Source organism: Hemiscyllium ocellatum, chromosome 7 (genome assembly GCF_020745735.1).
Source record: "Hemiscyllium ocellatum isolate sHemOce1 chromosome 7, sHemOce1.pat.X.cur, whole genome shotgun sequence".
Lineage (NCBI taxonomy): Eukaryota > Metazoa > Chordata > Chondrichthyes > Orectolobiformes > Hemiscylliidae > Hemiscyllium > Hemiscyllium ocellatum.
Genome location: NC_083407.1, coordinates 62,760,411 through 62,785,868, shown reverse-complemented (window position 1 = coordinate 62,785,868; position 25,458 = coordinate 62,760,411). Strand labels below are relative to the sequence as shown.

Sequence of the window (25,458 nt, the reverse complement as noted above, 5' to 3'; positions counted from 1 at the left end):
CTCTTCCTGATTCTAACTAAAATTTAAAACAAAATCTTTTTGATGAAGACCACAAACAAACCAATCAAAGATTATGTGTTGCTCTTTTAAATACTTTGACAAAATAAGAAAATGATAAAAACTGTGTCTTATCTCAAATTTGAATCAGGTTGTTGTTCAGGTTAGAGGCTTGTGACCACTGGTTTGCTGCAAGGATCACTGCTGGGTCCACTGTTGTCTAGCATTTATATAAACAATTTGGATGAGAATGTAGGAAGCATGGGTAATAAGTTTGCGGATGATACTAAAATTGGTGGTATAGTGGACAGTGAAGAAACTTACCTAAGAGAACAATGGGATCTTGATAAACTGTGCTAGTGGGTCGAGGAATGGCAGATGGAGTTTAATGCAGATAAACGTGAGGTGTTACATCATGGTAAGACAAATCAGGGCAGGACTTACACATTTAATGGTAGGACCATAGGGAATGTTGCTGAACAGAGAGACCTAGGGGTGCAGCTACATAGTTCCTTGAAATGGCGTCATATGTATATAGGATGGTGAAGAAAGCATTGGACATGCTTGCCTTCATCTGTCAGAGCATTAACTATAAGAATTGGGAATATCATGTTACAGCTGTAGAAGACTTTGGTAGGGCCACATTTAGAGTACTGTGTACAATTCTGTTTGCCCTGTTATTGGAGCAATGTTATTAAACTCAAAATGGTGCAAACATGATTTACAAGGACAGTACCAAGATGGGAATGTATGATTTATAAGGAAAGTTATAAACACTGGGATTTTTTTCCCCCAGGGCATAGGAGCTGAGGGAGTGACCTTATACAGGTTTTTGAAATCTTGAGGGACAAGGTAAGATCCAAAGACTTTCCCAGGGTAAGGGAGTCCAAAACTAGAAGGCATCAGTTTAAGCTGAGAGGGAAAAGATTTAAAAAGGACTTGAGGGACAGCATTTTCACACAGAGTGGTCGTTTATGGAACGAGCTGCCAGAGGAAGGCGTCAAAGTGGGTACAATTACAGCATTTAAAAGACATTTGGGCAGGTACATGGAGAGGAAAGTTTTCGAGGAATAGGGGCCAAATGCAGGCAAGTAGGTCTAGTTCAGTTTCGGAAACCTGGTCAGCATGAATGCATTGGGCCAGTTTATATGCTGTACGACTCTAATTGATTACAGTTCCAACCTGATTTTCTTTAGTCAGTTGTTCATTTTGTCTGATGAGAAATTATGTACTTATTTAAAAATCCATCCAGTTTGTAAAAAAAGACCTATTTATGGGTTGACAGAAAATGGGACTGTTACTCTTTTTTTTATCGCCAGTGTCCTGAAAATTCGAAAATGTTGTAATCTTGGCAATAATTCCACCCTAAGCAATGTTAACATTTAGCACCAACAGAATATTAGTATTACCAGTCGGTATTACATTATTGGAAGCAAATCCCCATATTGCTTCAAATTAAAATTATTCCTGAATTATGTTTTTGTAGGAAGTTTTAAGTAGGCTGATTTACAGTGAATTTTAAATGAAGCTGTGTCAGCTGTTTTCTATAATGTGAACATGTATGCTTGGAGTACAGCCCAATCATAACTGTTACTAACAGTAAATGTGTTCAAAATTAATGGAGTACTCTTAACGTCAAGAGGTAAATCCATTCAATTTCTTGTTATAAATAAATAACTATGTTGTATATTATCTTTTTTAAAATACTCTGGTAGAAAGCTTCTTAAGCACCCCCAGTTGAGTTACAATGTGTATGAAGCTATCAAAATGTAAGGCTTATTTCATTGTCCATAACTGAATTATTTTTCAGGAAGTTCGGTCAGTGTACAGAGTTCTTGCTGCAATCCTGAATAATGGAAATATTGAGTTTTCACCCATTGCCTCAAAGCATCAAATGGATAAAAGTGAAATTCCAGATGGTGAACCTTTAGAAAATAGTAAGATTTCTTTTCAATGTATTGTAACTGCAAACTTAGCATAATACAAATACTGTGAATCCTATTGCAAGGATGCCTGCCTTGAAGATGTTTTCCTCCTCTGATTCCTGATGAAGGGTTTTTGCCCAAAACGTCGATTTTACTGCTCCTCAGATGCTGCTTGAACTGCTGTGCTCTTCCAGCACCACTAATCCAGAATCTGATTTCCAGCATCTGCAGTCATTGTTTTTACCTTTTTACATAATACAAATACAGTATTACATCTTGAGATTTATTCTCTTTTATTCACAGAAAAGATTGATAGTAATCTAAGTTTAAAAGCTGTGACGTAAAAATTTGGAGCTGGAATAGGTCATTTGACTTTAATAGCCAAGTCACATAATTTATATGATCATGGCTGATCACCGACATCAATCTTGAAGTAATTTACCTCTTTAGGGACTGAAAATAAATGTGCTATGGTCTTCTGGAAACTATATTTCATTTTCCCAGTTCCAGCTATTCTGGAGTCATTAACTACTCTTGACTGTGGATGGCTCAATTACTTGTTCGCCTTACTGGTCCAGCACTTCCAAGCTAATCTGCTTTCATTCCTACAAGACTTTATGAGACTTACTTCAGGCTTTTACAACTAATTCAAATTAGGAAACCTCCATATACTGTTACCTCTTAAAACTTAAACTGATATGAAGGAGTAGGTTTTCACTCCTGAGTCAGGTGCATGGTGGGAAATTTCCTGTATTAACATTTCAGGTCCAGTGACCCTTCTGCAGATCTGATTGGAGCTAGGAAAAGATTAGTATATATTGCTGACAATAGGGTGGGGAGGGGGAGGAGTAAACAGAGAGAGAGAGAGAGAGAGAGAAGAACAGTGGTGCAGACAAAGGAGTATGTAAAGGTCAGCCTAGGAGAATGAATAGATGCTAACGGTGCACATTATGATTGAGAATGGGTTGGTTGTGACGGCAACTCATATGATGACAAGGCCTGGTGTGTGGGGGTTTGGGTAAGGACATGGGAGAGAGAAGGTGCTCAGACTCCAAAGTTATTGAACTCGATTTTGAGTCCTGAAAGTTGCAGAGACCCCAAGCGGAAAACGGGATATTGATATCTTTACTTTCCAGAAAGATACCTGATATGTCGAATGACCTCCAATAGACTTAGACATTTTCCTCGCAAGCATAAAGCCTAGTAAACATGTTTCAGAAATTGGTTGATGAAATTGCTCCTGAGTCATGTCAACTGCATTTTCAAATGTGCCACTGCCTTTGAGAACAGGGTATGTGGGAAATAAGTTCTATCCTGTTCACTCCTACCATCCCCGCCATGTTGAAATGATTGATGCCTGATATAGGGGAGAGGCATGTGGATTCATGTTTCAGTGTTACCTCCGCAAACCTGCAAAGCCCTTCTGGCTCAGTAAAAAGAAGGGCCTAATCTTTACCCGCATTTCATGTTCTAAGTGAAGAAGTTTATTTTGTATGAATTCGGCTACCTTTAGTGAGCTGTAAACCACAGAGTGTCTAAGTTACAGCTACTACTTGGATGGTTTTGCACTCCTCTCGATAGCCTCAATCTTTTCAGTCTGTCAAAATTTTGATTTTATTTTTCATATATATATTTAGACTTACAATTGGTTTGGTTTATACTTCTTTAGAAGTTGTGGTTCCCTCTTCTGTTTCTGCTTCCAGTTAGATCAGGCATTATGCTTTTCTATCTCTGTTCTATCTCTTCTGTCTCACCTTGTAGGTGTAATCACCTCACAGTCTGTTTACGTTGTAATTACCCCATTTTTTTGCAGCTGAAACTACAATTCTTAAGCTACAAATTGCATTCTAAAGCCAAAAACGTATCGTAAAACAGAAGAAACATGAACAAGTCACAGCCCAGTAACAATAATGTTGCAACCCTACCTGTTCTGATACCGTTGTTGGCTTCTTTGAAATTATGGGCATGTACTATTTTAAATTTTAATGCATAAATTATATTTATTTAAATGAGTTTAAGTATAATATATTGTAAGAGCCAAACATTCCCTTATTCTGCCTTCTCTGTTGGAAATGTGTAGAAAAAAGTTATTCAAGAAATGGGTGTTCTCTCTGAGTCCACATTAGTTTTATCTTATTGCGATACACAGCAAGATCCTTCATTCATGTTTAGAATTATTTGTTAAATGAACATAGTTGTTTTTTGGGGAGAGAGCTTCACACTTCTACACCTTTTTGTGTGAAGAAATGTTTTTGAAGTTCTGTCCTTTATGGATCAATGGTGGTTTGAAATTTGTGTTCCTTTATCGGTGAAAAAAGATTCTTTCTTTCTATTTATCCTGTTGATTCTTCTGAAAATTCTAAAAAACCTCTGTCAAATTACACTTTAGCCTTTTATATTCAAGGAAAATTAAGCCTAATATGCTAAATTTCTCCTCCAGAAATTAAGTAATAGTAATTTTTGGCAAAACTGCAAAGCACTCCTTCACAGGCCAACAAATCCTTTCCAAGATGCAGTGTCCAGGCTGGAGCAAGAAGCTTTGAATATCTGTTTCTGCTGTAGTTCCCTCTAGCATTTTCAATTAGGAAGTTTGGGCCCTGCCTCAAAATGAAACTCTTTACTCTGGTTCCTTTTAAGCAGGCTCTCAATAAAATATGTATGCATCCTGCAGCTTGTCAAAATCCCAGTCCCAGTGGGATGGTTAGTGGTAGTAGTGTTGTGTAGGTAGAAATCCTGACCACATTCCTGCTGATTGCAGTCAAAGGGCACATATATATATTTTACGATCTCTCTTATTTGGTAGATTCTGGTTAACAATTGAAACAACTATGCTACATTTGATTAGACTAGATTAGATTATGATTAGATTCCCTACAATGCGAAAACAGGCCCTTCAGTCCAACAAGTCCACACCGACCCTCCGAAGAGTAACCCACCCAGACCCATCTCCCTCTGACTAATGCACCTAACACTATGGGCAATTTAGCATGGCCAATCCACCTAACCTTCACATCTTTGAACTGTGGGAGGAGACTGGAGCACCCAGAGAAAACCCACGTAGGCACTGAGAGAGTATGTCTGCTTATTTTTACTTAGACATATCTGTGGAGATGATTGACCTTTGTAGGTTTTAATTTGAATTTTTGATTATTGATGTTAACAATCATCGTACCAAAGACTACCAAAAAAGCACTGCGAATGGAATAGACATCCAGCAATTTTGCTGGTGTAGTTCCAACTTAAAAATTGAAACCCATTATAAGACAGTCATGTTCATTCAAATTGCATTAGTTACTTTACAAAAGTGTGTTTTATAGTTGCCAACTCCCCACTTATTACATTCTTATGGTTAATGAATTGCTTAAAGTTAATTCTTTACAAATGCTTTCTTCTAGCTTCAACTCTGCTTAGTATTGGTTCTGAAGAGTTTCAGGAAGCACTTACTTCTCACTGTGTTGTGACACGGGGAGAAACTATCATTCGAATGAATACAGTAGATGAAGCTTCTGATGTTCGAGATGCCATGTCAAAGGCTTTGTATGGAAGGCTATTCAGCTGGATTGTAAATCGCATCAATACACTTCTTCAGGCTGATAAAAGTGTATGGTAGGTGAATGAACTATAAAAGTTGTGAATAACTCTAAAGGGCACCACAGAAAAATGTTTCAGGAAAATGTCGCTGCTTAGAGATACCCTAGAAGCTATTCATAACAGCTGTCAGATTTCAAAATCAAGCAACATTTTAAAAATCCTTAAAATTCTGTCATTGCATCTTATGCCTGTCAAGCCTTTTCTCATTTACACATACATTTTTAATCCTAAAAATATATAATATGACATTTATATTGCATAAATTAGTTGCACTCAACATCCATTGATTCTGGTCCATTGACCAGAAATTGAACCAGATTCGCCATAGATATATATTCCCATCATGTACAAAAACATGTCAGATGCCAGGAATTCTGCACTGAATAGCTGAACTTCTGTTTCCCTGAAAGTCTACCCACTTTCTGCAGAGCGCAGGGTCAGGACCATGATTGGATATTGTCCATTTATCTGAAAGGTTGCAGCTCCAACAACATCCAAGAAACTTGACACCATCCAGGACAAAGCTGTCTACTTAATTGGCATCCTGTTCACCACTTTCAACATTCACTGTCTTCACCACAAATGCACAATTGCAGCATTATAGGCCATGTTCAAGATGCACAGCAGAAATTCACCAACTGTCCTTCAACAGCACCTTCCTAACACCTGCAAAAATAAGGGTGGCACATACATGGGAATGTCACCTGCATATTCCCCTCCAAGGGTCCCATAGCATCCTGTCTTGAAATTATATCGTTTTCCTTCATTGTTGCTGTGTCAAAATCTTGAAACTGTCTTCCTATTAGTGTTGTGTATATTCCTATGCTCCAAGGACTACAGAGTTTCAAGAAAGCAGCTGAACCACTTTGTCCAGGACAATTGGAGAAAAGTGTTATGTACTATCTTAGATAATGCTGGCCACATTCCTTGCATGATTTTTAAAAATCTATTACTGAAGTAAATATTTATTCTTCTGCTTCAACATGTAGGAGTTTAAATAAAGGTAATCTTACACTACTTGCAATAAAAAGAAATAGATAAAAAGATCTCGGAAGTAAAATCATGATCGGCATTGGATTTCCTCAAAAATAATGTTGATATAAAATTTGACATCACTCAGTAATTTATATTAAGATTGATTGAGCCACAAGCAACAAAACATCTACATGTTGACTGGTAACAACTTTGCTCCTAGCTTTCTTTTCCCTTTCCACTCAGCATCTTTCCATGGTGATGCAGCTGAGTATGGAAAGGAAAATAAAAGTCATGTTTCACCTTACTAGATTCTTCAGAACTGTGTATTGTTGTGCTACCCAGTTGCAATCATCAAAACAAGAGAAGTTGAATAATTCCAAATGTTCAACACGTTGTGTATAGCTCTCACAATTCCTATTACTCTAAAGTTGATTCACACATTCATGCCTTCATATTCCAACACAGCTGCATTATTAAAGAAGAAAACTAAATGGAAACAAATTGCCTTCCCACACAAAAAAACAAAATTAGCCACAAGGTTGTTACAATTGGCACTTGCAATGTCTCATAAACTCTGGTTGATCAATCTTAATAAATTATTGAGTGATGTCAAATTTTATATCGATGTTATTCTTGAAGAAATCCTACAATGATTTTATTTCCTGAGATCTGAGTTTTTTAATTAAAGATAGACAAATGGTTTGACAAGAATGTTACTGAATATTTTGTAGCCTCACACAAAAAAATCTTAAGATATGTGATGGGGGAGCATAACTTCACATAATATTATTCAATGGCCCTTGGTATCCATGATAAGATCTTTATTGGATAATTTTCTTTCAAGTTTTGCTTAATATTTTTAATTTAAATTTTCATTAGTGATACTGGAAGTATAATGAATGTTGGGATTCTGGACATTTTTGGGTTTGAGAACTTCAAGAAGAACTCTTTTGAACAACTCTGTATCAACATTGCCAATGAGCAGATCCAATTTTACTTCAATCAGCACATCTTTGCTCTTGAACAGGTAGGTTCAGTTAGAAGTTGGTCAAAAGTCTACAAAGCGACAGCATTAGATGTTTCTTTTCCTTTTACTTTTGTATGTACCTCTGGATGTTTTATAAAAGGTCCCCACACCTATCCAGCCACCTGAAAGTTTGCTTCAACAATATAGTATTTCTTAGTGATCCCTTGGTTCTGATTGTATCTGAGCAGTTTATGTATGGTCGGCTTGCAGAGGATACCATGAGCCATGAAAGAGTGCAATGTAGTAGTCTTTGTCCTTAAGCATTCATTACCTTACTTCTGTAAGGTACATTCCTGTAAGGTAGGACATTGGTAGGCAATGAACGTAGTACTCACTGACTACCAAACTGTTACAAAGTTACATGGTCCTGTTGTGGCAAAATCTTGGTGGTCAAAGACACCACCTTCTTTCATAGCCTTTCCTTCGTTGTCCACTTTGCTGAATCCCCTTACTTGACTCTACTCTTAACTTTCCAATTGTAGCCAATTGTTCTACTTTGGATATTTTTCCCCACTGTTATGATTCCAGACATTTTTGTTTTACAAAAGGAATCCAAGATCCCAGTTCTTTACTGGAGGAATGAAACCACACAATTCGAAAATCAATATATTTTAAAATCAGAAATCACGGCCAAACTGTCATTGACTATAAACTATAAATAATACATTAAATGGCAGATCAACTAAGACAGAGCTTTTGAATTCGCTCAACAGCATAATCAGTATACATGTCATCAATCCCAGTCTTAAAGGGCTTCAAAACTTTGTCTTCCTCATAAGGAATTTCAATGCTTCAACTTCTAGGATTATTCTTGATTCCCAGCTTGAGGCAGCACATAACTCTGAGCTCTACCAGTATGGCTACATGTCACACATCAGGAGAACCTTCTCAGCTCTGCTAATGATGATCTGGATGGAGTAGATTCAGAAATTTTATCTCTTTGAGTAACAGAACCACCTGCAGCGTCTGGATCTTTACATATTCTCAGCCTTTGGATCTAGTCCCTATTTGTTTTCTCCAACCTGCTTGCACTGCACTAGAATTATTAACTTCATCTGAGCTTTGAAAGCTCTTTATCATTTATATGACCTCAAGCAGATTCAAACCACTCCAAGGGTATTGGATTCTAATCACACTTTTAATATTTAAAAATCACACAACACCAGGTTATAGTCAAACAGGTTTATTTGGAAATGCTAGCTTTCAGAGCGCTGCTCCTTCATCAGATGGAGTATAAGATTGTAAGACACAGAATTTATAGCACAAGTTTAAATTCTGTGTCTTACAATCTTATACTCCACAACCACCTGATGAAGGAGCGGTACTCTGAAAGCTAGTGCTTCGAAATAAACCTGTTGGACTATAACGTGCTGTTGTGTGATTTTTAACTTTGTACATCCCAGTCCATCTCCAAATCATGATTTTTAACATGAGTTTCCATTTTTAATTGTGATCTGGATCAAAAAATATAAAGTTTGAAACCATGGATTCCAACACACCATCCACACCGTTATTTCTGGTAGAGTCCCCTAAGGATTTGGCTTTGGTTCTTTCTTTGCACTCATGAGCATGCCATCCCAATGTGGCATCAACTACAGATTCCACTTGTACACTGACGACACCTAGTTCCACCTTCACATAATTTATTTTAATTCTTTTTTGTAATTCATTTGTAGGGTGTGAGTGTCACTGGTTGGCCAGCCAGCATTTATTGCCCATCCTGTTTGCCTTTGAGAAGGTGGTGATGAGCAGATCCTTGAGTGATTGCAGTCTGTGTGATGTCGCTAGACCCGCAATGCAGTTCGAGGGAATTTCAGGGTTTTCACCCAATGACACTAAAGGAATGATGCTGTGTTCCAAGTCAAAATAGTCAGTGGCTTGGAGAGGAACTTCCAGGTGGTGGCATTCCCATATATCTGCTGCCCTCATCCTTCTAGAAAGTAGTGGTCATGGGTTTGGAAGGTGCTGTGTGAGGATCTCTGGTGAATTTCTGCAATGCATTGTTTGGATGGTACATACTGCTGCTACTAAGAGTTGGTGGTGGAAGAGTTGGATATGGTGCCAATCAAGCAGACTGTTTTGTCCTTCATGGTGTCACGCTTCTTGAGTATTGTTGAAGCTGCACTCATCCAGGCAAGTGGGGAGTATTCAAACGTACTCCTGACTTATGCCTTATAGATGGTGGGCAGGCTTTGGGGAGTCAGGAGGTGAGTTACTCGTTGCAGGATTCCCAGCTTCTAACATGTACTTTGGCCACTGTATTTAGTTGGTGAGCCCAGTTAAGTTTCTGGTCAATGGTAACCTCCAGGATGTTGATAGTAGGGATTTAATGATGATAATGACCTTGATTGCCATAGTGTGGTTAGATTGTTTCTAATTGGGGAATGGCATGGTATTGATGTCTGGCATTTGTCTGGTGCAAATGTTGCTTGCCGCTTTTCAGCCCAAACCTGGATATTGTTTTTCTGCATTTGATCATGAAGTGAGAGACATGAATGATGCTAAACGTTGTGCAATCATTGGTGAATATTCTGACCTTGTACTTCCATTAGCTCTGTGTTTTCAGATAGCTTGTTGATATACAGTCTTGAATAAGATGCAGTTTCCTTCAGTTGATCATTGGGAAGTAATAACACCTTTGGCCCTGCAGTAAACTACATACTCTTAACCCTGACTTCATTCCCTTTTCTGATAAATGTCTCAGGATGAAACACACTCCTTATATTCTTAGCCCATGAGCAAACATTTATATTTCCTATCCTCTCCACAATTTAATTTAATCACCACAAATTTCTTCCCTCTGCCCCGTCTCAGTGCACTATCACTGAAGCTCAGTTATTTAGTTGACACCAGCAGTATAAACATATCTGATTTTCATATGACTAGATTCTCCCACTCCACCCTCCATAAACTTAAACTTATTCAAATGTCTGCTCTCTTTATCCTATCATGCACCGAATTCTGGTTATCCCATCAGACTTGCACTGTTTCAAAATTAAAACTCTCATTCTCAGGTTAATTTTCCCTCGTTCTTTTTTTTCTATCTCTCCAACAGGCTCCTCCTTGAGAGTGGTCAGGTTGCACTTAAATCTGAGTTTCTGATAACACTTTCAATATGGAGATGTCCTTTCAACACTATTTTAAAAAATCAGAAGTGTGCAAAATAGTCGGACTGCCATGATACGGTGAGGCAGAGAGGGATGTAGGTAATCCTCTACAGGATGGTCTATGGCAAGTGTGGAAGACCTCAATATACTCCTGCCTTTTATTTCCAGGCAGTCATATCTGATAACTGGAAAATACCCATCAACGTCCTTTAACTGCATCACCAAGATTCATGTGGGTATTCCTTTACATTCCCAAACTTATATCTTGTTGATAGTGGACAAATTTAGGTACTGAGAAGGTGAGTTATTTGTTGTAAAGTTCCCAGTCTCTGGCTTGCTCCTGAATCCATAGCATCTCTCAGATCACTCCAGGTTAATTGCAGAACACTTAAGTTTCTAGTCAAAGGTATCCCTACCACGTTATTGAGTGAACTAGCAATAGCAATCGGTGCTGGGTCCTCTACTTTTTGTCATTTACATAAATGATTTGGATGTGAGCATAAGAGGTACAGTTAGTAAGTTTGCAGATGACACCAAAATTGGAGGTGTAATGAACAGCAAATAGGGTTACCTCAGATTACAACAGGATCTTGATCCGTTGGGTCAACGGGCTGAGAAGTGGCAGATGGAGTTTAATTCAGATAAATGCGAGGTGCTGTATTTTGGGAAAGCAAATCTTAGCAGGACTTATACACTTAATGGTAAGGTCCCAGGGAATGTTGCTGAACAAAGAGACCTTGGATTGCAGGTTCATAACTCCTTGAAAGTGGAGTTGCAGGTAGATAAGATAGTGAAGAAGGCGTTTGGTATGCTTTCCTTTTTTGGACAGAGTATTGAGTTAAGGTATTGGGAGGTCATGTACAGGACATTGATTAGGCCACTGTTGGAATATTGCATGCAGTTCTGGTCTCCTTCCTATCAGAAAGATGTTGTGAAACTTGAAAGAGTTCAGAAAAGATTTACAAGGATGTTGCCAGGGCTGGAGGATTTGACTATAGGGAGAGGTTGAACAGGCTGGGGCTATTTTCCCTGGAGTGTGGGAGGCTGAGGGGTGATTTTAGAGAGATTTACGAAATTATGAGGGGCATGGATAGGGTAAGTAGGCAAAGTCTTTTTCCTAGGGTTGGGGAGTCCAGAACTAGAGGGCATAGGTTTAGGGTGAGACGAGAAAGATAGAAAAGGGACCTAAGAGGCAACTTTTTCACGCAGAGGATGGAATGAGCTGCCAGAGGACATGGTTGAGGCTGGTACAATTGCAACATTGGGGCAGCACGGTGGCACAGTGGTTAGCACTGCTGCCTCACAGCGCCAGGGACCTGGGTTCAATTCCCGCCTCAGGCGACTGACTGTGTGGAGTTTGCACATTCTCCCCGTGTCTGCGTGGGTTTCCTCCGGGTGCTCCGGTTTCCTCCCACAGTCACAAAGATGTGCGGGTCAGGTGAATTGGCCATGCTAAATTGCCACTAGTGTTAGGTAAGGGGTATATGTAGGGGTATGGGTGGGTTGCGCTTCGGCGGGTCGGTGTGGACTTGTTGGGCCGAAGGGCCTGTTTCCACACTGTAAGTAATCTAATCTAATCTAATTACATTTAAGAGGCATTTGGATGGGTGTATGAATAGGAAGGGTTTGGAGGGATATGGGCTGGGTGCTGGCAGGTGTTGGATTGGGATATTTGGTCGGCAGGGACGGGTTGGACCGAAGGGTCTATTTCCATGCTGTACATCTCTATGACTGTATGACTCTATGAATGTAAGTCGTAAGATTTTCTATTTCTGAAGATAGTCATGACGTGCCACTAGTCTGACACAAATATTAGGTACACTGACCTCTACACCGCTGATGCCAGGTGCCAGCTTAAAGACACCTCCTCCTACCGCCCTCTTGACCATGACCTCACCTTCCATCAGCAAACCATCATCTCCCAAACTGTACACAACCTCATCACCTCAGGGGATCTGCCACCCATATCTTCCAACCTCCTAGTTCAGGAACCCTGCCCTGCCCGGTTCTACCTCCCACCCAAGATCCACGAGCCTGACTAACTCGGCTAACCCATCGTCTCAGCCTAATCCTGCCCCACCGAATTCATCTCCACATACCTCGATACTGTCCTATTCTCCTGTTCCAGCAACTCCACACATACGTTCAGGACACCACCCACGCTCTCCACACCCTCCAAGATTTTTGTTTCCTTGGCCCTCAACACTTCATCTTCATCATGGACATCCAACCCCTATACACCTCCATCCACAATGACCAGGGATTCCAAACCATCCATTTCTCCCTCTCCCAATGTTCCCACCAGTACCCTTCCACTGACACTCTGATTCGTTTGGCTGAACTGGTCTTCACCCTCAATAATTCCTCCTTTGAATCCTTCCACTTCCTCCAGATGAAAGGGGTAGCTATGGGCATCCGCATGGGCCCCAGCTATGCCTGTCTGTTTGTCAGCTACGTGGAACAGTCTACCTTCTGTAGTTACACCGGCACCACTCCCTACCTTTTCCTCTGCTACATTGATGACTGCATTTGTGTCACCTCATGGTCACATGAGGAGGTTGAACAGTTCATTAACTTCACCAGCAATTTCATCCCTGACCTTAAATTCACCCAGACCATTTCAGTGGCTGAACATTTTAATTCCCCCTCCCACTCTGCCAAGGACATGCAGGTCCTGGGCCTCCTCCATTGCCGCTCCCTTATCATCTGACGCCTGGAGGAAGAACACCTCATCTTCCGCCTCAGGAACCTTTAATTCCATGGCATCGATGTTGATTTCACCAGTTTCCTCATTTCCCCTCCTACCACCTTATCCCAGTTCCCTTCCAGCTTAGCACCGCCCTCATGACCTGTCCTACCTGTCCATCTTCCTTCCCACCTATCCATTCCTCCCTATCACCATTACCTCCACTTCCATCCACCTATCACACTCTCAGCTACCTTCCCCATAGCCCCACCCCCTCCCATTTATCTCTCCACCCTCAAGGCTCCTAGCCTCATTCCTGATGAAGGGCTTTTGCCGGAAACATCAATTTTCATGCTTCTCGGATGCTGCCTGACCTGCTGTGCTTTTCCAGCACCACACTCTTGACATAAATATTTACTTGACACTTATCAGCACAGACCCCAAAGGTTGTTTAGGTTCTGTTGAGTATGAACATGAGCTGCCTCACTACCTGAGGAGTTGAGAATAGTACTAGACTCTCAAATCATAAGCAACAATTTCCTCTTCTGTGGAATGTCACTGTTTGTGGTGTTTGGACTTGGGACATGACCTGTAGGAAGTCGTGAAGTTATATGGTTGAGATGATTGGCCTCCAGTGACCACATCCCTTTACATTTGTGGTATGTTTGACTCCAAGGAGAGTTTTTCCTTGAATTCCATCAACTTTAATCTTACTAGAGCTTCTTGACGTCACACTCAGTCGAATTGCCTTGATGTAAGGGCAGTAAAGATCAGCTTACCTTTCAAATTCTGCTCTTTCTTTTCCCAAGTTTGAAGCAAGGCTGCAATGAGAGCTTGAACTGCGTCGCTTTGGGAAAATCTTACTGAACATCAGTGAGCAGATAGATGCCACTGTGGTAGCTGTACTAGAATAACTTGGTTAGGGCCATGGCTAGTTCTGGACCACAAGTTCTTAGTATTTCAGGGGGGATATTGTTGGAGCCCACAGTCTTTGTATACAGTGAGTTCAGCCTTTCTTAATATCAAGTGAAATGAATTGAATTGGCTAAGACCTGGGGAAGTTATTTGAGGACCTCAGGAAGAGGTTGTAATGAATCAGACTCTGGCACTTTTGGCTGAAGGTGATGGTAGATACACAACCTTGATTTTGCACTGATGGTCTCAGCTCTGCCATTGAGAATGGGGCTTTTTGTGGCCCGACTCCTCCCATTACTGGTTTCATTCATGACTTGCTTTGGAAATCTGCTGAGCTTTGATCTGACTCATTGGTTATGGAATTGCTTAACACTACCTTTCGAATACTGCTTTCATTTTTAGTGCGCATGCAATTCTTTGCTGTAGTCTCACCAGACATTTTAGATATGTCTGGAGCTTCTTTTCACATGTTCATTGAACCAAGATTGATCCGCTGATTTGATTTCAGTAAAATAGTGAATAGCGTACTGGTCCATGAGATTACAGATTAAGGTTGAATTCAGCACAGCTGTTGATGGTCCTTATGGGTGCCCAGTTTTGTACTACAAATGTATTCTGAATCTATCCTGATGAGCACAATCATGCCATAAACATAATGGAGGGTAGCCTCAATATAAAAGACTGTACAGCAGTCACTCCTGTCAGTAGTATCAGAGACAGGCACATCTGTGGAAAGCACTTTGGTGAGGGCAAAATCAAATGGGTTGTTCCATTTTGTTGGTTCTATCACCACTTACTGCAGATTCAGTCTGGCAGATATGTCCTTCAAGACTCAGCCAACTTAGTCAATACCTGTGCTAGTGAATCCCCCTTGTTAAAGGAATTTTAAGCCAGATTACATATTGTGCCCTTGCTATCCTTGTAGTAGGTTTCCATCCCCATGTTTGACATTAGCCATGAAATATTGAGGACGGGAATGTAAGTTATGGATATTCAGACCACCCCATAAGAGACCATAAGACCATAAGATTAAAGACCAGATTTAGGCCATTTGGCCTATCATTTTTGTTCCACCATTCAATTTTTGTTTCTCAATGTCATTCCCCTGCCTTCTTCCTGTAATCTTTGATCCCTTTACAAATCAAGAACCTATCTATCTCTGTCTTAATTACACTTAATGACCTGGCCTCCGTGGCCTTCTGTGGCAATGAGTTCCATAGATACACCATCCTCTGGCTCGGAAATTCTTCCTCATCCCAGTTTTAAAGGCTTGTCCCTTTAAACTGTATGCCCCAAAGTGACCACTATATTTCTAGTTTATGCTTAAGGTCTGTCCTATCAATTGTACCCAGAGATTACAATGGAATAGACTGTGACATTAACGGAAAGATAAAATTCTGTAAGTGTGATAATGTCATGCTATTGTTTTATTAGTCTTTGATACAGCTCTCCCAATTTTGTCAGGTGTTACATTCAATAAAGCCATTTGCTAAAGAATAGCACTGGGGACAATCTTTACACATTCTGGATTAGAGTTGCACCTTAAAAGAAAATGCCGTCTAATGAAATAACCAGAATTTCAGTCTGTGTCTAATTCTCAGTATTTTTATTCATCAGCAGTTATTGTCCATCATCTTCATACAATTAAAATGCAATTTATCTACAATTAACAATAGCAAAATAATGATTATGGCGCAATTAAGTGATTGAAATTGAACATTCTGTGGTACACAGTAAAATTTGCAACAATAAAATAACACTTAATCTGATTATCTTTCCCTTTATAGATAATATTTCCTTGCATAATTTAGTCAGGTTTGTGTCAGAGTTGTTAATATCTGGTTTTACAATATTGTCCTGCAACAAAAAAAGAGTGCGTTTAAAGACCAGGTACTGTTTCAACTTTGAAAAACACCAATCACAGCTATGTTTGTTTTATGTTTGTAACTCATGAGGTTTTGCTTATGATCACTTGTAGATTGAATACCAAACTGAGGGAATTGATGCCACACTTGTTGAATATCAGGATAATCGGCCAATACTGGATATGTTTCTTCAGAAACCAATGGGCTTATTGTCTCTGCTTGATGAAGAAAGCCGTTTTCCTAAAGCATCTGACCAGACACTTGTCGGTAAGAATAACAATGGAACAACTTATATTTATACATAACCCTCCACACCACAAATGTTCCAATATATATCACAAACCTTATCATTGCTAAGGTGGTTGCCACATTGGGAAGGAAAAGATCAAGAGATGAACAAAAAAACCCTAAAGGAATAGTGTTCTATGAGGTTTCTAAAGATTGAAAATATTGTGCATATGCAAAAATGTTTAGGGAAGATGGTCAAAAGGATGTAATTTAGAAAGTTGAAGGCTCTGCCCCTGATATTTATGTCTTCATGGTTTACATAGAGTCATAGAGATATTCAGCACAGAAACAGACCCTTCAGTCCAACCCGTCCATGCCGACCAGATATCCTAAATTAATCTAGCCCCATTTGCCAGCTCTTGGTCCATATCCCTCTAATCCTTCTATTCATAAACCCACCCAGATGCCTTTTAAAGGTAGTGTACCAGCCTCTGCCAGCTCATTCCAGACATGCACCACCCTTTGCGTGAAAAAGTTATCTCTTAGGTCCCTTTTAAATTTTTCCCCTCTCACCTTAAACCCATGCCCTCTAGTTTTGATATCCCCCACCCCAGGGAAAAGACCTTGTCTATTTACCCTGCGCATTTCTCTCATGATTTTATAAATCTCTATAAGGTCACCCCTCAGCCTCCGATGCTCCAGGGAAAACAGCCCCAGCCTATTCAACATCTCCCTATAGCTCAGACTCTCTAACCCTGGTAATATCCTTGTAAGTCTTTTCTGAACACTTTCAAGTTTCACAACATCATTCCTGTTGGACAGAGACCAGAATTGCATGCAGTATTCCAAAAGTGGCCTAACCAATGTCCTGTACAGATGCAACATGACCTCCCAATCTAATGCTCAATGTTCTGACCAATAAAGGAATGCATACTAAATGCCTTCTTCACTGTCATATCTAACTGTGACTCTACTTTCAAGGAACTATGAACCCGCCCTTCAAGGTTTCTTTGTTCAGCAACACTCCCCAGGATCTTACTATTACATGTATAAATCCTGCTCTGATTTGCCCTTTCAAAATGCAGCACATCACATTTATCGAAATTAAACTCCACCTGTCACTCCTTGGCCCATTGGCTCATCTGATCAAGATTCCGTTATACTCTGAGGTAACCTGTCGAATCGGATTTTAATTAGCAGAGGTCTGTGAGAGCAACTTAACACTTAGAGAAAGATTCAAAAACAACTTTGGACTGAAAAACGTTCGGCCTTTATTAAAGAAATATTACATGTAGAGGGAGAAAGAGAGGGAGAAAACAAAGGATCTCAGCACTCTCCAAGTGCAAAGAAAAGGGTGGCATTATATACTTTAAAATATGCTGAGAAATTACAGATTATCATGAAAGGTACATCATCTGTAGCACTGAATCTTTGCCTTATTAATTTTTCAAAACACTAATCATTTGCGTCATTCCATAACTATTTTTCTGTTGTACGGATGTTTTGATTAGGCTAAAATCTGCAGTTCAAAATATACAAGGAGCCATGAAGAACATTGCTGAAGTTTTATCAAGCTTGTAGAATTTGTTTACATTCAGCCTGGACCTGAAAGCTGTCTTTGACCTTTTGTCACAGTCCTGTTTAAGAGTTGGCCATCTTTTTCCCATCATGCAATGTTAAATATTCCCCACAATACTACAAACCTTCTTCACTGTCCACTACACCTCCAATTTAGGTGTGATCTGCAAACTTAACTAACTATACCTCCTATGTTCACATCCAGATAATTTATATAAATGACAAAAATAACTCTGAAAAAGTGGCATTTAATGCCTGTGTTTAATTGGCTTTAGAATGGGGTGGCTGCCTTCTTCTCTATAGTAGGCCTTACGATGATGATAATGTTTCTTCCATGACAGCCTTAGGTAGGGAATTTTAGGACTTTGACCCAGTAATGGTGAAGCACAGGAGATATGTGTCGAAGTCAGAATCCCAAGATATTGCTGCTGTTGTCTTTGTTGGTAGAGGTCATGGGACTGGAGTAGGTTTGGTGTTTTGCAGCAGGGCAACATATTGAGTATATGAGAATCATAGTGCACTGTTGATAAAGGGGTCACATTCTGAGCTCAAGAGCCATACTGTGATCAAGTTGGCTAGTAGTTGAAATAGTCCAGACCTCATTTCCAAATGAATTTCTAGCACACAGTACTACTTACCATACAAAGCCTGCCCAAAGTTGAAATCAGGGTGTCCAGGTGAATCACCATGGTAAATAATTTTTCTTTTAACCAATAGCGTAGGTAGGACTATGAAAGTGATTATGCTCAGATCGTATGAGAAGCTAGGCATCTAATTGACGAGCAGATCCTTAAAGATAATAATGTCTGGATCACTAGCTGAGCCACGTCCATATTGACAAAGGACTAAAGATTAGTGAAATGCATATGTGACACAAGGAATGGTGTGGAGGAGTCTGTTTTGGTTTATGGAGCATTTGTGTCAATACTAGGACAAGTCAGAACTGTGCTATTGGGACGGCCTGCACTGAACTGTGCTGGGACCAGTGTTCGACTAATCCCATTAGTAGGGAAGTAGAATGAATTGAAAATGTGTTGCTGGAAAAGCGTAGCAGGTCAGGCAGCATCCAAGAAGCAGGAGAATCGACGTTTCGGGCATGAGCTCTTCTTCAGGAATGAGGAAAGTGTGTCCAACTGGCTAAGATAAAAGGTAGGGAGGAGGGACTTGGGGGAGGGACGTTGGAAATGTGATGGGTGGAAGGAGGTCAAGGTGAGGGTGTCTCATTGTCTCAGCCTGCTCCTGCCCCACAGAACTCATCTCTGCATACCTCGACATGGTCCTGTCCCCTTTAGTCCAAGAACTCCCCATCTACGTTCGGGACACCACACACGCCCTCCACCTCCTCCATGATTTTCGCTTTCCCGGTCCCCCACGCCTTATCTTCACCATGGACATCCAGTCCCTGTACACCTCCATCCCCCATCACGAAGGACTCAAAGCCCTCCGCTTCTTCCTTTCCCGCCATACCAACCAGTACCCTTCCACTGACACCCTCCTTTGACTGACTGAACTGTCCTCACCCTGAACAACTTCTCTTTCCAATCCTCCCACTTCCTCCAAACCAAAGGAGTAGCCATGGGCACCCGCATGGGCACCAGCTCAATGCCTGCCTCTTCGTAGGATATTTGGAACAGTCCATCTTCCGCAGCTACACTGGCACCACACCCCACCTTTTCCTCTGCTACGTCGATGACTGTATCGGCGCTACCTCGTGCTCCCACGAGGAGGTTGAACAGTTCATCCACTTTATTGACACCTTCCACCCCTCTCAAATTTACCTGGACCGTCTCAGACTCCTCCCTCCCCTTCCTAGACCTTTCCATTTCTATCTCGGGCGACCGAATCAACACGGACATTTCCTATAAGCCGACCAACTCCCAGAGCTACCTAGACTACACCTCCTCCCACCCTGCACCCTGTAAAAACGCCATCCCATACTCCCAATTCCTTCGTCTCCGCCGCATCTGTTCCCAGGAGAACCAGTTCCAATACCGAACCCAGATGGTCTCCTTCTTCAAAGACCGCAATTTCCCCCAGACGTGATCGATGATGCCCTCTACCGCATCTCCTCCACTTCCCACTCCTCTGCCCTTGAGCCCACCCCTCCAATCGCCACCAGGACAGAACTCCACTGGTCCTCACCTACCACCCCACCAACCTCCATATACATCGTATCATCCGTCGTCATTTCCGCCACCTCCAAACGGACCCCACTACCAGAGATATATTTCCCACCCCTCCCCTATCAGCGTTTCGAAAAGACCACTCCCTCCGTGACTCCCTCGTCAGGTCCACACCCCCCACCAACCCAACCTCCACACCCGGCACCTTCCCCTGCAACCGCAAGAAATGCAAAACTTGCGCCCACACCTCCCCCCTTACTTCCCTCCAAGGCCCCAAGGGATCCTTCCATATCTACCACAAATTCACCTGCACCTCCACACACATCACTTGCTGCACCCGATGTGGCCTCCTCTATATTGGGGAGACAGGCCGCCTACTTGCGGAACGTTTCAGAGAACGCCTCTGGGACACCCGGATCAACCAACCCAACCACCCGTGGCTCAACACTTCAATTCCCCCTCCCACTCCATCAAGGTCCTTGGACTCCTCCATCGCCAGACCATAGCAACACGACGGCTGGAGGAAGAGTGCCTCATCTTCCACCTAGGAAACCTCCAACCACAAGGGATGAACTCAGATTTCTCCAGTTTCCTCATTTCCCCTCCCCCCACCTTGTCTCAGTCAAATCCCTCGAACTCAGCACCGCCTTCCTAACCTGTAATCTTCTTCCTGACCTCTCCGCCCCCACCCACACTCTGGCCTATCACCCTCACCTTGACCTCCTTCCACCTAACGCATTTCCAACGCCCCTCCCCCCAAGTCCCTCCTCCCTACCTTTTATCTGCTGGACACACCTTCCTCAGTCCTGAAGAAGGGCTCATGCCCGAAATGTCAATTCTCCTGCTCCTTGGATGCTGGCTGACCTGCTGCGCTTTTCCAGCAACACATTTTCAGCTCTGATCTTCAGCATCTGCAGTCCTCACTTTCTCCAAGTAGAATGAGTTTTAAACTAAGTATGAGGGTCAGGTCAGGTGAAGTAGCCATGCTAAATTGCCCATAGTGTTAGGTGCAATAGTCAGAGTGAAATGGGATTGGATGGGTTACTCTTCGGAGGGACGGTGTGGACTTGTTGGGCCGAAGGGCCTTTTTTCGCATTGTTTCCATTAGAATTCAGAAGACTGAAGGGTGGCTTATTTGAAGTTTATAAGATCCTGAATGGTTTTGACAAAGTGGACATGGAAATGGTGTTTTCTCTTGTGGGTGAGTCCAGAACAAGGAGGTACTGTTTTTAAAATTGGGGATCTCCCTCTGCGGTCAGAGATGTGAAGAACTTCTTTCTTGGAGAGTGTTCGATCTTGGAACTCTTTGCCTTGGAAGATGGAATCACTGAATATTTTTAAGACAAAGGTAAATAGATTTGTATTAAACAAGAGAATCAAAGGTTAATGGTGGTATTGAGAATGAAATAACTACAGAGGCTGGTATCCCATCACCAAGTCACCCTTTATTCCTTGTGCACAGTACACTGGTTGTGGCCAGCCAGTTCGGAGTCAGTTCCCTGAGCTAAGGAGACTCTCCATTGCCTGGTTATATTGGTCAGCCAGGGCTTTGTGATCGGCCCAGGTTAAGAGCCCCAATCAAGGATCTCATGGCCAACAAAATCTAGCTGGTTGCAGTCACTACAGGGAATGTAGAACTTGAAACACAAAATGATCAACCATGATGTTATTGAAGGGCAGAACAGATTCAAGGATTTAATGACATATTTATGCTCCTAATTCATATTTTCATTTGTTTGTTTATTATTTATGAATTTGGTACACATCAAAGTTTACTAAATCAATACTAGACAGGTGGAACACTTTCCTCCTTTGTCATCTTTGCCCAGCCCTGGGTCAGGTGTAATCTGAGGATTGTTAGGCCATGAAGTTACCATCTCATCATGAGTAAAAATAGTTCAACCAACGAATATTCATGAAATAATAATCACAATTCATACTGTGAACAGAAAAGTTGTTCAGTATAAAATGTGTTCAAAATGATTTCCTTCAAGTAGTGAGATGCCTTGTGGCACAATTAGACATATTTCTGTTCATGTTTTATGTTAAAGATTCAGTGATGATCTTCATTTCCATTTCATGGATTGCAATGGATGCTGGTAATTGGGTGATTTAAAAAATGAAGGAATACAGACTGGAAGAAATCGCAGATTGCATATCAGTCAGGAATTTGTACAACTTTGGTAAAGTAGTTCAAGGGAAGCCTTGGTCACCCATGATCTCAAAAGGGTTGGAATATAAAAGCAGCATTGTGCTACTGAGACTTTATAAAGCTCTGGTTAGGCCCCATTTGGAGTACTGTGTCCAGTTTTGGTTCCCACACTTCAGGAAGGACATACTGGCACTGGAACGTGTCCAGCGGAGATTCACACTGATGATCCCTGGAATGGTTGGTCTAACATACGAGGAACGGCTGAGGATCCTGGGATTATATTCATTGGAGTTTAGAAGATTAAGGGGAAACTTAATAGAAACTTACAAGATAATACATGGTTTGGAAAGGGTGGACGCTAGGAAATTTTTTCTGTAAGGCGAGGAGACTAGGACCCGTGGACACAGCCTTAAAATTAGAGGGGGTCAATTCAGAACAGAAATGCGGAGACATTTCTTCAGCCAGAGAGTGGTGGGCCTGTGGAATTCATTGCCGCAGAGTGCAGTGGAGGCCGGGACGCGAAATGTCTTCAAGACAGAGATTGATAGATTCTTGATGTCTCGAGAAATTAAGGGCTACGGGGAGAATGCGGGTAAGTGGAGTTGAAATGCCCATCAGCCATGATTGAATGGCGGAGTGGACTTGATGGGCCGAATGGCCTTACTTCCACTCCTATGTCTTATGGTCTTATAAATGTGACTCAATTTTAATTGAAAGAATAAACCATAACAAGTCACCTTTAAGTCTGAGATCATTGCTTGGAAATTATTCATAAACGCTTGACTCATTTGTCCTGTGTTTCATGTTTTAATGTAGGTTGGAGTGGTTTTACCTGGCTATAAAGTTGATAATTCTTACTTTAGGAAAAAAAGATTGGATATGGTGGGCATTTGTTACATTAACAAGACTTAAATCTGACATTACTCAGGTAGAAATGATTAGTTAAAATTACTAGGAAGAAAGCATGCTTTTTATCTTGGGCTAAAGAAAATTTAAGATAAGGAAGTCCATTATGCTCCTGCATGATAGTCTTCAATCCCATTTCTGTGTTAGTTTACTTAATTGATTAAATATTTGTTGTTATTATCTTTCCTTTTCTCCATTAAGCAAGTCATAGGTTTCAAGTACTGCAGTTTTAATTTCATAGTAGCATAGAAAATAGGAACAGTAAGAGTTTATTTGGCCCTTTGAGCCTACTCCACCATTCATTATGATAATCACTGATCATCCAAATCAATAGCTTATTTCCACTTTTCCCTCATATTCTTTGATCATCCAGTTAGCCCCAAGTGCTATATTCAACTCCTTCTTGAAATCGTACAATGTTTGGCCTTGTCAGCTTTCTGTAACGGGAAATTCTACACTCTGAGTGAAGAAATTTCTTTTCATATCAGCCCTAAATGGACTTCACTGTATTGTTAGACTTTGACCCCTGGTTCTGGACTCTCTTATCATCAGGAACATGCATCCTGCATCTATTCTGTCCATTAGTGTTAAAATTTTATGGATCTGTGTGAGAACTCCGCTCATTCTCCTGAACTCCAGTGAATATAAACCTGACTGATTCAACCTCCGCTGCCAGCATCCATCCTGCCATCTGAGGCATCCGTCTGGTAAACCTTCACTGCACTCCCTCAGATAACGATCAGTTTTGCTCTGCCTATAATATTCCAGCTGAGATCTTACCAAAGCCCTGTAAAATTGCAGGAAGGCATCCCTGCTTGTTCAGGTCGTTCTGCTATAGCTTTTCATTAACACAAATTTGCTGTAATGCGATTGACGAATTGGGGACACTGCGTCTAAAGCATGAACTTTTAAAATAGTGTTGGTTGTAATGCGATTACGTCGCTAACACTTTAAGCACTGTTTCTAAAGCATGATTTTTCTATAATGTGGCATTGCACAAGAACGTAACCATCATGTTAAGGAAGAACTACCTGTACTTGAATTCTCTCACTGTGAAGGCCAATGTACTATTTGTTTTCTTTATTGCCTGCTGCACCTGCATGCTTACCTTCAGTGACTGTTGTACAATGATACCCAGATCTCATTGCCCATTCCCATCTCTTAATTTATAGTCATTCAAATAATAATCTTCTTTTCAGGTTTTGTTCCCAAAGTAGATAACCACAGATTATACTGCATCTGCCGCGCATTAGCCCAGTCACTCAGACTGATAAAATCACATTGCAACATCTCTGCATTCTCCTGACAGCTCACCCTTCCACCCAGCTTTGTGTTATCTGCAAATTTGGAGATATTGCATTTAGTTCCCTCATCTAAATCATTACTATATCTGAATAACTGGACTTCAGGCACTGATCCTTGTGGTACTCCACTAGTCACTGCCAACTGCTTGGAAAAAGACCTGTTTATTCCTGCTTTTTATTTCCTGTCTGCCAACCAGTTCTCGATCAGTAAATAATGATAAGATAAGGATAGAGATTAGACTTCTCTGTAAAACAGCATTATGATGTTCCTAGTTGAACTGAATGACTGAACAATATGTGTTAGATGTTTGAAATATACAGTAGTCTGGACTATTGAATTAGGAGAAAGTGAGGACTGCAGATGCTGGAGATCAGAGCTGAAAATGTGTTGCTAGAAAGGCGCAGCAGGTCAGGCAGCGTCCAAGGAGCAGGAGAATCCATGTTTCGGGCATGAGCCCTTCTTCAGGAATGAGAAAAGTGTGCCAAGCGGGCTAAGTTAAAGGTAGGGAGGAGGGACTTGGGGGAGGGGTGTTGGAAATGGGATAGGTGGAAGGAGGTTAAGGTGAGGGTGATAGGCCGGAGTGGTGGTGGGGGCGGAGAGGTCAGGAAGAAGATTGCAGGTTAGGAAGGTGGTGCTGAGTTTGAGGGTTGGGACTGAGACAAGGTGGGGGGAGGGGAAATGAGGAAACTGGAGAAATCTGAGTTCATCCCTTGTGGTTGGAGGGTTCATAGGCGGAAGATGTGGCGCTCTTCCTCCAGCCGTCGTGTTGCTATGGTCTGGCGATGGAGGAGTCCAAGGACCTGCATGTCCTTGGTGGAGTGGGAGGGGGCGTTGAAGTGTTGAGCCACGGGGTGGTTGGGTTGGTTGGTCTGTGTGTCCCAGAGGTGTTCTCTGAAACGTTCCACAAGTAGGCGGCCTGTCTCCCCAATATAGAGGAGTAAATGATGTGTGTGGAGGTGCAGGTGAATTTGTGGTGGATATGAAAGGATCCCTTGGGGCCTTGGAGGGAAGTTAGGGGGGAGGTGTGGGCGCAAGTTTTGCATTTCTTGCGGTTGCAGGGAAAAGTGCCAGGAGTGGA

General features: G+C 41.4%; 1 protein-coding gene across 1 annotated transcript in view; it reads left to right on the top strand.

The window, feature by feature from the left end:
• Positions 1–25,458, top strand: part of myo3b (myosin IIIB) — a 568,489-nt gene that overhangs the window by 225,303 nt on the left and 317,728 nt on the right. The window contains exons 17-20 of the mRNA XM_060827913.1: positions 1,808–1,934; positions 5,318–5,528; positions 7,368–7,515; positions 16,202–16,355. Coding sequence (XP_060683896.1) covers positions 1,808–1,934; positions 5,318–5,528; positions 7,368–7,515; positions 16,202–16,355 — 640 coding nt within the window. The remainder of the gene's footprint in view (positions 1–1,807; positions 1,935–5,317; positions 5,529–7,367; positions 7,516–16,201; positions 16,356–25,458) is intronic.